This window comes from Elgaria multicarinata, chromosome 1 (assembly GCF_023053635.1).
Source record: "Elgaria multicarinata webbii isolate HBS135686 ecotype San Diego chromosome 1, rElgMul1.1.pri, whole genome shotgun sequence".
In the NCBI taxonomy this organism is placed as follows: domain Eukaryota; kingdom Metazoa; phylum Chordata; class Lepidosauria; order Squamata; family Anguidae; genus Elgaria; species Elgaria multicarinata.
Window position 1 is genome coordinate 182,192,138 of NC_086171.1, and position 14,853 is coordinate 182,206,990.

Sequence of the window (14,853 nt, forward strand, 5' to 3'; positions counted from 1 at the left end):
GCAATAAGGAAAGACTTTGCAAAGGAACAATCCAGTCTACTCCATGTTTCATATATAGCATGGGCTCAGAATCTCCTCTTGCTCCTCACAGCTAAACACAAAGCAGCTCCAAATTGGGGCTCATATGCTGAGGTTGGAGAGAGAAATATTTGAAAAGCACACAGTAAAGGAGATCCCTGTAAAATGGGAACTTGCCCAGTTAAGAACATAAGAAGAGCCATGCTGGATTAGACCAAGGCTCCATCTAGTCCAGCATTCTGTTCACACAGTGGCTCACCAGCTGTCATTGGGAAACCCACAAGCAGGATATGAGAGCAACAGCACCCTCCCATCCATGTTCCTACAGTGTTCCTACAATCATGAATGTGGGTTTTGTGACTATAAACCCCACCTGTGCCCACCCCTAATTCACCATCAATTTGGGAGTAAATTTGAATAATGGAAATATCAGAGAGTTGCTTGAAGGAAAAAGCTTGGAATATGTGGCAGAATTTTGGATTGACTCCCTTTGGGTTCTGGTCTTCTATGTTTAACTCAGGCCCTTTCTACACCATCCATTTTTCAAGGGAACATCCCTGGACCATCCCTGCGCATCCAAATGATGCACAGGAGATCCTGGGAGCAGGGAGGGATGATCCTTCTATTTCCGTGGGATAACTGAGACCTAAGTTATCCCATTTTTACCTGAGGTCCTGGGACAATCCCAAGGACGGTGTGGGCACCTGTCCTGGCTTCTTCCCTCTTCCTTGCGAGTAGCAGGGGTCATCAGAGGGAATGAGCTGGGACGGGGGGGGGGGGACAGGAAGTCCAGGGTCATCGGGGGTGGGGTGGGGGTTGGGCCTTCTTTTTTTTTTTACCTTAATTTTCGCTGGAGTGAAAGTGTGTCCCAGCTCTTTCTCTTTAAAAATAAATAAATGGCGGCTGTGATGGGCGTGATGCCCATGACATAGCACAGTTCATGTGGAATGAGGGCGATGTTCCCAGAAGCAGTTAAGTCCGGGATCGTCCCCTCTCCCTCCCTCTACACCCATAGGTGTAGAAAGGGTCTCAATTTCCATAAGAAGAGGGGCTCTCATGTGAAAGCCTCTTAACATGCATCACATCCAAAGATCTAGGCTAATCCAAAGAAAGAAACCTGTGGCAGGCTAATATTGTGTTAATGTATTGGATCCCCCCCCCCTTTTAACCTGTTACAGTTTAAAAAAAAATTAAACATGTTTTTAATTTTACTGTAGGTTTAATTCTATTTTAACTTTTGTAATTTATATTTATATGTTTTAATTGTACATGTTTTAATTTTGTAAACCACCTTGAGTCCCAGTACTGGAAAAAAGGCAGAATATAATCATCATCATCATCATCATCATCATCATCCATAGTTCTCCATTTGGGGCTCTTGGGAGCATACATTATTCATCTATTGCTGCATTGTTGATCCCGCACTGGTTTCTCCCAGGAACAGAATCTTTCCAGGATCTGAATATCTCTGCTTCTCCAACAGCACTAGGAGTTTTCACATTGAGTAACCTTTACAACCACCCAGCCTGGCATAATGAGGTGAGCTCCCTCCTCTTCCTACTGAGATTCCTGCTGAGGGGATCTGAAGCTGTTGCTACTCCGGTCTATTCATATTTTCCCTGATAAAGCACTTTTATACTGGGAGAGAGGCACCTGTTGAATCTTGGCCTATCATCCTGCTGTTAAAGAACTTCATCTAGAAGAAATGGCACCAGGCCTTTATTTCAGTCTTCCTTTTCACTGGCAAACATCTATGCGCAAATGGCGGCAGGGCTTTTTGAGTACATAGGAGCATAGGAAACTGCCTTAGACTGAGGCCTTAGCTAGACCAGGCTTTATCCCGGGGCGAACCAGATGACGCACAGGGGATCCTGGGATCAGGGAGGGATCATCTCTCCCTTGCCCTGGGATAGAGCCCTCCCCTTTGGGCCCGCTTTTTCCATGGTCTCGGGCTGAGCCTGTTTCTGCGGTTTGACCTGGCTCCGCACAATTACTCACATGGAGCCGTGAGCCGTGCACGGGGTGCAGAGCTCCTCAGGAGTGCTGTGCCCATCGGGGTTAGGGTGGGGGAGAGGGGAAACCAAATTAAATTTTAAAAAAACCCTTACCTTCAGCAAGCGAGTGTTCGTGCACTCTGTCTTTAAAAATTAAAAAATGGCGGGCGTGATGCCTCTCTTCCTGAGATCATCGTGCCTCACGTGTAAACGGAGGAGGGATCTTGTGTTAAACACAATGCCAGATCTTCCCTCCTCCATTCTGGATTATAAGGTAGGTCTAGCTAAGGCCCAAGTCAAACCACTGGTTCATCTAGCTCAGTATTTACAACACTGATTTTAGGTAAGATTTCATGCAGGATTCCTAGCCCTACCAGAAGAACCCAGGCATTGGACCTGGGACCGTCTACATGCAAAATGTGTACTCTATCACTGAGCTATGGCTCTTGCCTTAACTATATAGTAATTGCATAACCACAAATGAAACATCTTCGGAAAACAAGCAGCCCATGGGCTGTATATGGAAACACTGGAGCCTTTGTGAGGCTCCCTGTGCTGCTACTGCCACCAAATTTGGCACTGCAGTGGAAGGTAGAGGCAACTCTCCTTGGCAATGTTGCTGTAAAACAAGGCATACAGGAATGGGAAGGGATAAGATTATACCAGGAGTTGTAGTTCGACACATCTGGGCCTTAGCTAGACAGGGTGAGATCCCGGGTTTGAGCCTGGTTTTTCCGTGGTCCTGGGCTGAGCCCGAGACTGCGGAATGTGCGGCCGGGTTCCACAGTTTGTCCTGGTTCCTTACAGTTCCTTGTGAGGAGCCAGGACCCACGCATGGGACGCAGAGTTCCTCAGGAGCACTGCGCCCATTCGGGGGTGGGGTGGAGGAGCAGTTTTTTTTTTAAAAAAAAGCACCTTTCCTTTTGTGCATGAGAGCTCGGGCACATCTTCTCCTTTAAGAAAAAAACCCAAATGGCAGACGCGCCGCCTCTCCCTCTGAGGTCATGTGCTGCGTGTGAACAGAGGGGGAGATCTCACGATAAAAATATCTCAAGATCTTCACCCCTCTGTCCCACTAGACTGATAGGTCTAGCTAAGGCCCTGGACTGCACTAGGTTGGGATGGCCACTCTATAACAACTGAGTAGTTGTCTAGAAAACGCTCCTCCTCTCCTTTTCACTTCCATGCACAGACACGCATGCACACACATTCATTTGCATCCTGTGCAGCATCTGATGTTTCATATGAAATGTGTCGTGCCCCTGAATTCCACTCCTCCTAAATGGAATTAGCATTTAAGCACAGGAGTGAAGTTGTTTTGCACGTTTAAGATGCAAACTTTTCCCAGGAAGATTGCTCATCCATTATGCACGGAGATGTTCTCACAGAGGTCGGGTTTAACATGGAGGGCACTCTACCGCAAACATAAGATGTTGGCGGAAGGGTTTTAAAAAGGTTTGCAGTGTTAGGCTTGGGGCAGAAGTATGGGGTTTGCCTTTTAGGCAGCAGAAAAGGAGGCTGTAAAGGGAAGGGAATGCTGTACACCATTAGCTCAATGGTTTATTCTCTGCTAGGAGCATGTTCAGTTAAATAGATGCACATCTTTCATTTACATCCCAGAGAAACTGACTCCCAACTCAAAACAGATTTGTTATCTAAAGAAACTGATGGCTTTTTTTGGCCACAGTCTTCTGGGGCCTTGCCATTTTCTGGTTGTCTTCATCTTAGCATACATGTTTTAATGAGGAAAGAGAGCAAATGGGGAAACACAGTTCTTGGTTCATCATGGCATCCATTTCATTTCCACGTAAGCCAACGACGTTCACTTGAGCCAACAAGGTTATCAGCCTGTCTTAGATGGACTTGCTGGGGGACACAACACTTTCCCTAACAGGCAGCAACTTCTGAAGTTGTATTTTATTGAAACTGGATTTATTTATAATTGTTTATATTCAATATAGTTTTTTATTTAAAAAAAACCCTATATATTTTTATGCCGTAAACTGCCATTATTATTATTATTATTATTATTTATTTATATAGCACCATCAATGTACATGGTGCTGTACAGAGTAAAACAGTAAATAGCAAGACTCTGCCGCATAGGCTTACAATCTAATATGGGAAGGCTATGGTCTTAAAAGGCAGTTAATAAATGGATTAAATAAATAAATATTCACCACATGCCTGTCAGGATTCCTTCTGTGACCTGGACCCCCTGAGAAACTCCTTAAGGAACTTTTGCCTCCTTAAGAGTCCCCCCTTCCTTCCTTTCCTTTTCCTTTCCCAATAACATGGTGTTTAGGCTGTAGAGATGGGGTGAGTGACACTCCAGACACTTTAGGTATAACACAATAATTTACAGAATATTAAAACTACCAAATTACAAGTAAAGGAATTTAGTCAAACACATTAAAAGAAATTAAAAGTTGCAAAAATGCAAGTTCTTTACCCTTGCTGCATTTAGGCTTTTCCAGCTGCTGCTTCCTTGTGCTCTTGACTTTTCCTGCTCCCTCTGACTGTCTCTCTCACATTTTATACCCTCTTCCCCCCAAAATAGAAAGTACTGTTTGAACCTTGAAGAAATGAAACTTAAGAGAAGAAATGAAACTTAACTGGAAAATAAAACTAGTCTTCTCAGGGTGATGCCCCTCTCAACAGAAAACCCCCAGGTCTCTATGGCCTCATCTTTTTTAAAAAACCTTTGCTTCTGAAGGACTCAAACCTTCATCGTGCCATTTTGGAAACAACAACAACAACGTTATTTATAGTTACCTTCACTAAATGGGAAGTAGGATAGAATCAGTTTCAAATCCTGGATGAAAACATAAAAGCATGTGCAAGAGGTCTAGCTTGCAAACTCTGCAGCCCTGTCCACAGATCAATCAAACTTAAGAAGCTGTCCAGCTGAATATGAGACAAACCCATTCAGAAGCCCTTGGGCATTGGAGGCAGTGTGCAGGCCAGTGACCCAAATGGTGCCTAGCCAACTGTTTCTTTCTACACAGTTCAAGCTTTCTACACAGTACTAGAGGTGATTTAAAGCCATCTGCAAAAGCGGTATATCCCATGTTAGAAACCAACACACACTTACCAGTTTGGTTTTATCCATGGCTGACAGGACAGCCGTGTTGAGTTGCTCCAAAGCAGACAGCACATGCCTGTATTCTCCAAGATGTTCTGAGAAATAATCTGTAACAGGAAAAATAGCATGTTACGATGTTGAAATCAAGCACACCATTTTGTCCTACACTTGCTTGGTAACTAGGGGAACAGGGCTCCTGTATCTTTAACAGTTGCATAGAAAAGGGAATTTCAGCAGGTGTTATTTGTACATATGGAGAATCTGGTGAAATTCCCTCTGCAACACAACAGTTATAGTGCAGGAGCTATACTAGAGTAGGGTCACCATATGAAAAGGTGGACAGGGCTCCTGTATCTTTAACAGTTGTATTGAAAAGGAAATTTCAGCAGGTGTCATTTGTATATATGGGGAATCTGGGGAAATTTCCTCTTCATCACAACAGTTAAAGCTGCAGGTGTCCTGCCCTCTTTTAAATCTGGTCACTCTAGTATAGCTCCTGCACCTTTAACTGTTGTGATGAAGAGGGAATTTCACCAGGTTCTCCATATATACAAATGAGATCTGCTGAATTTCCCTTGTCTATGCAACTGTTAAAGATACAGGAGCCCTGTCCTGCTTTTCATATGGTCACCCTATTGGTAACCCATTTTTAAATAGAAAGGCAGCCCTCGCTTCCATTTATATCTGTGTTGTCGTCATTGTGGTAGGTGGCCAGTGACATTACAGAACTGAGTCAAATCCTTTTGGCCAGGATCCCACCTCGAAATAGCAAAGATCAACAACTTTGAAAGAGGGTTGATCTCCCCACGCACTTTGGGGACAATTATTTAACAATATGCCTAGAAGTACATTTTTCATAGTAGAGAAAGTTAATGACCTACTTACCGCTCAACTTCTCGGTCTCTAAATTGCTGCAAGAGAGAGAGAAAAAGGGAAATATGCCTGTGTGAGATGATGATTCTAAACTTGAGGGAAACAGCTGCTAAAAGTGGCAAAACGGCAACTGTCAGCTAAGGCTCCAAATTAAATCTTTGTTCCAAATGTTGCTCAAATGTTTTGAGGCATCGAAACATATGTGCAAACACTTGGAAACTGATGGCATTCTGCAAGAGGTGGAGTCAGCGCTTCCACTGTGCTGCCTGCAGAAGTGGTCATCTTTCCTTGTATCTGCACTCCTCTTCCCTATCACCCGGCGCAGCCTTGCCCAAAATGGTGCCCTCCAGAAGGGATGGACTACAACTCCCATTATCCACAGACAACATGGCCAAGCAGCCAGGTGAAAAAGAGGACAGGGCTCCTGCACTGTTAATAGTTGCGTAGAAGAGGGAATTTCAGCAGATGTAGCTTATCATGCAAGCTCTACCTAGGAATTCTGGAGGATTATTTGGAGCGGCAACAGGGGAAGGGGCAACCAGGTAGACATTCTGAAATGGACTCACCTGATCCACACTGCCCAGATTATTGTGCAGATCAGATATATTTCTCTTTGGAATCTACATCCACCGGAGTATTCTACAGGGTGGTCTGACGGATTCTGTTTAATCTTTAAATATATATATATATATATATATATTAAAAAGCCCAGTAATAGCCACATGGAGTGGCCAGGAAGCACAGCTGATGCTCCATGGGTTAAAAAGGGACGTACTGACATGTTGAGCTTCATCCCACCAGTGTTATACTGTGCAATCACTGCGAATTACATGAAAAGGACTCTGAAGTTTTCCAGTTTATAATCTGCTTTTATGTGAAGCACTCCCATGCATCCTGCTTTAATTGTTCTTCTCAGCCAAAAGGAGAGTAATATTTTACTGCCCCTTTAAGAGTGAATCTTTTGTTGTTCTCCGAGCGGCCACTAGGGGCGCAGGAGGAGGATTTGATTAAACAAATGCTTACATCTGCATGAGTTTTAAAGCTAAAGACATCAAAATTGGCATAGTAATAGATATTAAGGAGGGCTTTAAGCATACCAAATTTGAATCAGATTGGGTCATCCGTTGAATTGTAATGATTTTTTACATTCCTCCCCCTTAAACTCTTTTCCTTGTATGCAAAGGATCTTAGAAGCACTGCTGCCCGGGGTGTGATTTAGCTAACAACAACAACAGCTTTACGCTATGGGGATAATTCAAGGGAAACGGGTACGTGGGATGAAGCTTGTTGTCCCTCCTAGGGACATCATGTGGAGGGCAGGGGGACATGGTGGCTGCAACATTCCATCATTTCCCAGGTCATTTATGATCCTGCTTTTGTCTTCTATGGCAGTGGCTGTACTTCCTTCCTTGACACTTCACACAGCTATTACCGCTACAAAATACAAAACAAAGTAAAAGGCACTCCTCAGAACACTTCATAAAAATGTTAAGTAGGAAGAAAAATTATGCAGATTTTTAAAAACACCACCACCACATAATTTATGTGGAAATGCGATAGAATGGACTCAGGGAGAATGCAGAAAAAAGGGAAATGGAACAGAAATAGACTGATCCTTTTATCAGCACCTGATGAAATTCCTTCTTCTATGCAACTATTAAAAGTGCAGGATCCCTATCCTATCCTCTGTTAATCATCTATTAAAAGTGTAGGGACCCTACCCTTTATTAAACCCTGTATTATTATTTTTATTTATTTATTACATTTCTATACTGCTCAATAGTCAAAGCTCTCTGGGCAGTTCACAAAAAACAAAACCACAAAATGCAGCATAAAACACAATACAGAATATAAAAGCTTAAAACTACAGCATATATGTGCAATCAGAGTAAAACCTAATAGCAGTGCGCAGCTTTAAAATAAAATAACAGATTTAAAATAATAGAACCAAAAGATGATGATGCTAACATATTAAAATGTTGGGGGGGGGGAGGTATTCACCTGGTGTTGGAAAGAGCACTTTTAATCCTCTATTAAACGTGCAGGAGCCCTACCCAATCCTCCATAAATCCTTTATTAACGGGGCAGGGGCCATATACAATCTTCTGTTAAAAGTGCAGGAGCCAGATCCCATCCTTTATTAATCCTCTGTTAAAGGGGCAGGAGTCTTAGCCTATACTCTACTAATCCTTTGTTAAAAGTCCAAGAACTCTATCCTCTTTTTCATATGGGGCAGTATCCAACTCTTCTCACATGGTAGCAGGACCCCACATGCTAGCGCAACAGGAAACTAGCTGTTCCTGAAGCAACTAGGAATGCTTGTTTCTCAAATGGGGAAGATGACCAGGGTTTGCAGAAGGCAATTCTGCTGACCACTCCCATTCCAGAAAAAAAGGGGAGCTTCTCCTTGTTTCCAAGGCTGCATTCAGAAGCACTAGTTTCCTGTTGCGCTAGCAATTGGTTCTGCGGTTGCAACAGAATGAGCAGGGATACAACGTCTTCTCGCGGGTTAATAATAGAACACTGGAGCAGTCTCCACATATGAAACAATGAACACTCCAGATAACAAAACACGGGTCCCCACTTCCCCAGTTGCATTTGGTACTCATCTAGCGCCTTTCATATTCTGAATTTGTAACAAACATTAGCCAATTAATAATTAAAATGCTGAATAATTTAACGCTGAGGCAAACCTTGAAAAGAAGGGGGGGGGGGAGACAGCAAGGTGCCCAGCCCTCCAAAACAGAATACCAACAGAAGAGAATCTAGAACAAAACATTGCTTTCCTTGTTCTATACATAATGTCATAAATGTAAAAAGAATAGCAATAATGTATCTAACATATTTATTGCATAAAGTGCTTTACAGTTTAATACTTCACTTCAGCCATGCTTTCCCTGGACACATCTAGCTACAAGCACCAGCGTTACCGATAATGAATTCAGCCACTTTCAAGCTTTTTTATAAATGTGCATTTTTCCAACCAGTTGTACTCCTTCTGTTGACTTCTTGAAGACAATCTACACTAAGCAGGATATTGCAGTATGAAAGTGGTATATAAAAGGCAGGAACCACACTACTGCTTTATAGCGGTATTGAAATGAACTGACAACTGCTGGGGCCCATTGACACATACCATATAAAACATTCATATCACTTTCATGCTGCTACAGTCGTGTGAAAAAGAAAGTACACCCTCTTGGAATTGTATGATTTTACATATCAGGACATAATAACAATCATCTGTTCCTTAGCAGGTCTAAAAATTAGGTAAATACAACCTCAGATGAACAACAACACATGACATATTACACCGTGTCATGATTTATTTAACAGAAATAAAGCCAAAATGGAGAAGCCATGTGTGAAAAAGTAAGTACACCCTTACTGATTCCATAGGAATTAAGATGCTAAGTAGCAGACAGGTGCTGCTAATCAAATGCCCATGATTAATTGATCATCACCAGCACCATGTACATTGATGGTGCTATATAAATAATAATAATAATAATAATAATAATAATAATAATAATAATAACCACCTCTATAAAAGCCAAAGTTTTTTCAGTTTGCTGGTCTGGTGCATTCAAGTGTGTGTTAACACAATGCCAAGGAGGAAAGACATCAGCAATGATCTTAGAGAAGCAATTGCTGCTTTCCATCAATCTGGGAAGGGTTATAAGGCCATTTCCAAACAATTTAAAGTCCATCATTCTACAGTGACAAAGATGATTCAAAAGTGGAAAACATTCAAGACTGTTGCCAATCTTCCCAGGAGAGGATGTCCCAGCAAAATTACCCCAAGGTCAGACTCTGCAATGCTCAGAGAAATTGCAAAACCCCCAAGAGTTACATCTCAGACTCTACAGGCCTCAGTGAGCATGTTAAATGTTAAAGTTCATGACAGTACAATTAGAAAAAGACTGAGCAAGTATGGTTTGTTTGGAAGGGTTGCCAGGAGAAAGCCTCTTCTCTCTAAAAAGAACGTGGCAGCACGGCTTAGGTTTGCAAAGTTGCATCTGAACGAACCACAAGACTTCTGGAACAATGTCCTTTGGACAGACGAGACCAAAGTGGAGATGTTTGGCCATAATGCACAGCGCCACATTTGGCGAAGGCCAAACACAGCATATCAGCACAAACACCTCATACCAACTGTCAAGCACGGTGGTGGAGGGATGATGATTTGGGCTTGTTTTGCAGCCACAGAACCTGGGAACTTTGCAGTCATTGAGTCGACAATGAACTCCTCTGTATACCAAAGTATTCTAGAGTCAAATGTGAGGCCATCTGTCCGACAGCTAAAGCTTGGCCGAAATTGGGTCATGCAACAGGACAATGATCCCAAGCACACCAGCAAATCTACAGCAGAATGGCTGAAAAAGAAAAGAATCAAGGTGTTGCAATGGCCCAGTCAAAGTCCAGACCTCAACCCGATTGAAATGCTGTGGCGGGACCTTAAGAGAGCTGTGCATAAACAAATGCCCTCAAACCTCAATGAACTGAAGCAACGTTGTAAAGAAGAGTGGGCCAAAATTCCTCCACAACGATGTGAGAGACTGATAAAGTCAATCAGAAAATGATTACTTCAAGTTATTGCTGCTAAAGGTGGTTCTACAAGCTATTGAATCATAAGGTGGACGTACTTTTTCACACATGGCTTCTCCATTTTGGCTTTATTTCTGTTAAATAAATCATGACACGGTGTAATATGTCATGTGTTGTTGTTCATCTGAGGTTGTATTTACCTAATTTTTAGACCTGCTAAGGAACAGATGGTTGTTATTATGTCCTGATATATAAAATCATACAGTTCCAAGAGAGTGTACTTTCTTTTTCACACAACTGTATATCCTGCTTGGTGTGGTTCCTGCCTTTTATATACCGCTTTCATAGTGCAATATGCTGCTTGGTGTAGAGTAGGCCCAAGATGCAAAATGAGATGATACTAATACTATTTGTACTCTAAAACAGTGGTTCCCAAACTTTTTCAGGTCACCGCCCCCTTGGTTCCATAAACAAATGCCCAGCGCCCCCCTGCCCTACACTATAAAAATCATTATTCAGAATAGCGGTTTTCAATGACCCACTAAGGAAGATAATAATAATAAAATTCAAAACAGTAACAATTAATTTAATATTTATTCAATACATTTTTTTAGTTTATTCAATTAAACATAATTGATGAACTTGATCCAGTGATATCATCTTTTCAAAGTCTGATAGTCATTTAGCAAGAATATTAGATATCACATTTAGTAACTAGGGTAGAGTACCTCACTATTCTGTAAATTCTTAATGTGATGAAGTGATACCAGATTCCCAATGTCTGGTTTAAAATCATTTAACATGAGTCTTAAATCACCATGTTTATTAATCTGGAGTCGATTTCTTTGCTTAGAGGGAAGTAAGCAGACCACACTAAGGGCCTTGCTAGACGAGGTGTTAGCACGCTGTGAGGCCTGGTTTCCCTGCTGTGCGTCCAGATGAATCCAGGGTCAGGCTGCGCTGAGACCTCCCTTAACGCGCCATAGGCGAATTCGCTTATGGCACGCCTTTTCCGCAGCCCCGGCCTGAATGTCTAGCAGGGTCCGTGGCTTTTTGTGGCTACTCGCTTACTCATACGAGCGCTGTGCCCATCGGGCCAGGGGGGGAAGAGAGGGGCAGGGGGAAGGCCGGACCCACCAGGAGAGAGAGGGGAAAGCCGGACATCGGGGATGGCACAGGGTGGGGGGAAAGCCAAAGAGCCGGGGATGGCATGGGGTGAGGGGAAAGCCGGGGATGGCATGGGGGGGGGGGGCGAGGGACAGACGTGGCCCCTTTAACAAAAAAAATATGGCCGACGCTGCAGGGCTTCCGGAGTCCTTGCGCGTCGTGCGTGTAGGAGGCGGGGCGGGGCGCGCTAAAGTTAGCGCGCCGTTGCCCTGCTTCCCTGCCGGCTTATCCGGCATGGTCTAGCAAGGCCCTAAAACCACATTCCACCAAATATGATGCTGGAAATGCAACCAGGAGCTTCTGAACCACTCTCCATAGTGCAGGATAGCGATCAAAAATTTCCTTCTGTAACCAAAACTCCTGGTACGGAAAAACCCACCTCGAGCACCCCCTGCCACCCCTTTGCCTCTTAACGCCCCCCTATGCAATCCCACCGCCCCCAAGGGGGCAGTACCACCCACTTTGGGAACCACTGCTCTTAAAGAATCAAATGTGCAGAGCCGGGGGTTTTCCCTTGGAAGCCATCTCCTTAGACTGGAAGCCACCATTCAGAAGGCACCGTTGCTTAGAGATGGGAAGGGCATCTCCTGGTAAGGCTTCCTATGCTCCTGTTTAAGTCAGCAATCTGGTCTCCCTTGGCTATGGAACCTGTAGGAGGATCTCATCACTAGATCTCGATGTGCAATGAATGTGGGGGGGGGGGGGCTCTTATGGGAGAAGTTGTTCCCTTAGTATGCCAGACCCAGCGTCTTTACAGCTTGAAAGGTCAGAACCAGAACCTTATATGCCATCTGGAAACAAACCCGAAGCCAGCGTAGCTCTTGCAGCACAGGTATAATGTGCCTGCTTAATATGAATCCAGGCAATAGCAAATGAGGTTTCTTTTTCTGGACCAGTTGAAGTTTCCCTCTCTTCCTGAGGTCATTGCGCCTTACGTGTAAATGAGGGTGAGATCTCGCGTTAATCGCAACACGAGGTCTACCCTCCTCTCCCCCGGACTTTCAGGTAGGTCTAACTAAGGCCTTAGTCTATAACTGATATGCTTACGGAACATCTACAGTAATTGTATTTTTAAGTTATTATTTCTTACATTAGATTTTGATCAAGATACCATTTTTAAGCAGTATTTTATTGTTAGCCACTTTGACGCTTTTTTTTTTTGGTTAGAAATGGGATAAATAAATAAATAAATAAACATCCCATGAAGATGAAACCTTTTGCCGTAGCAGATCGAGGCTTCATATTAGGAAAAAAATCTAGCTGTTAGGGCAGAAATTTTTCCAGGGAACGTTGCAAAATACTTTCTTTACAGGTCCCAACAGATGCTGTTCTATTCTTTCTTTTTTCTCTACAGACAGAATTAGGACATCCCAATAGAAAGAACCAGAAAATCAATGCGGCTTTTATTTTGTGATCTGCAATTCAACTCAGCAGCATAATCTCTGTGGATCTTTGTTGTATTTATTTATTCATTACATTTCCAACCCATCCTTCCTCCAAGGAGCTCAAGGTGGTGTAGGTGGTCCTGCCCTCTCCCCCACCCCCTAACCCAGCTTCAATTTTATCCTCATAACAGCCCTGTGGGGTAGATTAGGATACTGTGAGGGCTGACTGGGGCTGACTTGGGACTTGAACCTGGGACTCCTCTGTTCTTGTCTGACAGTCTAACAGTGACATCACAGTCATTGAAAGCAGCCCAGAGAATATGGTTATAGTGCAGCAGTTAAATATTTTAAAACAAACAAACAAGGGTGAATACTGGGGGGAACTTTTAAAGCAGAAATTCTAAATGTTCATTCTCTCCGACCCCATCTTTTTTACTTAGGCAGAAAGTTTAGCCAGCAATCATCAGTGTGGAATCCAAGCAAAGGTGGGTGGTGTGTGCAGCTCTCTGTAGGGGTGTGAAAAGAAGGAAATAGTATGAATAGGGGGCTCTAAAATATTTATCTTGCCAGCTGCCAGCCCTTTCCCCAAAGCAGTGGAAACCCTCTAGGAAAAAGGAAAGGCAGCTCTAGCTCTCCCATCATAGTCTCTCCCTTCTATAGTTGAGTCAAGGTTCTTGCTATGGTCGAAGTTCTTGCTATAGCGACGGTTCTTGCTATAGCGACAGTATTCTTTCTTGAGCCAATCTAGTGAAAATGAAATCAGCACGTTTCACACCCCAGGTGCAGGAGGAAGACATCTCTTTTTGTGTCATTCACACCAAATGCATCATACTGATGCAAAACTACATCCTTTACAAGGATGCTGTGAGGGCATATTGAATACTAGGATTAGGGTGTCCATGTGTCCTACTAGAACACAGTCCTCTATTTGAAGGCATCCTCTATTTGATGGCCTGTCCCTCTATTTCAAGTCAGGTTGAAAGATAAAGAATCCTAACAAGGGAGAGCAGCAGGTGGGGGCTTAAAGTTGCTCTTTCACAGTTAGTACCTGGACAGCCGAGCGAGCAAGCACATAGGCCGGGTGGTCATGGTCTTCCCCACTCAGGTGAGATGAATTGTTTGTTCATTTAAATTAAGTAATTATTTATTTGTAATATCTTTTTGTAAAGTGCCCAGAGAGCTTTGGCTATTGGGAGGCATAAAATATAATAAATTAATTAATCAAATACAATAAATAAAATTATTTCTAAATATTTATCAATAAATACAAATTCTATGCAAAATTGTGCCTTCTTTTTTGTGTGATGCATAACCCGACACTCTAACTAGGATGCCAGGTTAAAGTAGCCAGAAACTGTTTCCAGAATGAAACTTGTGCTAGATCTGAGGTTGCAATCCTAAACACACTTCAAGGGAGACTGCCCCACTGAACACAGTGCAGCTTTAATTCCAAATAATAGGGTGGTGCTGTTAATGACAGTTTGTCGTGACTATCAACAGTGAAGTCAAACATTATTATTATTATTATTATTATTTATTTATATAGCACCATCGATGTACATGGTGCTGCACAGACCACACAGTAAATAGCAAGACCCTGCCGCATAGGCTTACAATCTAATAAAGTTGTAGTAAACAATAAGGAGGGGAAGAGAATGCAAACAGGCACAGGGAGTGTAAACAGGCACCGGGTAGGGTGAAGCTAACAGTAGCCCTGGCCCACTTTGGCCCAATTCGGATCTGGTCTGACCCACTTCGGACTCCATATCCAAAGTGAGTTTCG

General features: G+C 43.0%; 1 protein-coding gene across 1 annotated transcript in view; it reads right to left on the reverse strand.

Moving 5' to 3' along the window:
• NECAB3 (N-terminal EF-hand calcium binding protein 3) overlaps positions 1 to 14,853 on the reverse strand; it is a 105,378-nt gene that overhangs the window by 42,338 nt on the left and 48,187 nt on the right. Inside the window, exons 4-5 of the mRNA XM_063119908.1 lie at positions 5,983 to 6,008; positions 5,107 to 5,204 (exon numbers count right to left, since the gene is read on the reverse strand). Of these exons, the coding sequence (XP_062975978.1) occupies positions 5,107 to 5,204; positions 5,983 to 6,008 (124 nt within the window). The remainder of the gene's footprint in view (positions 1 to 5,106; positions 5,205 to 5,982; positions 6,009 to 14,853) is intronic.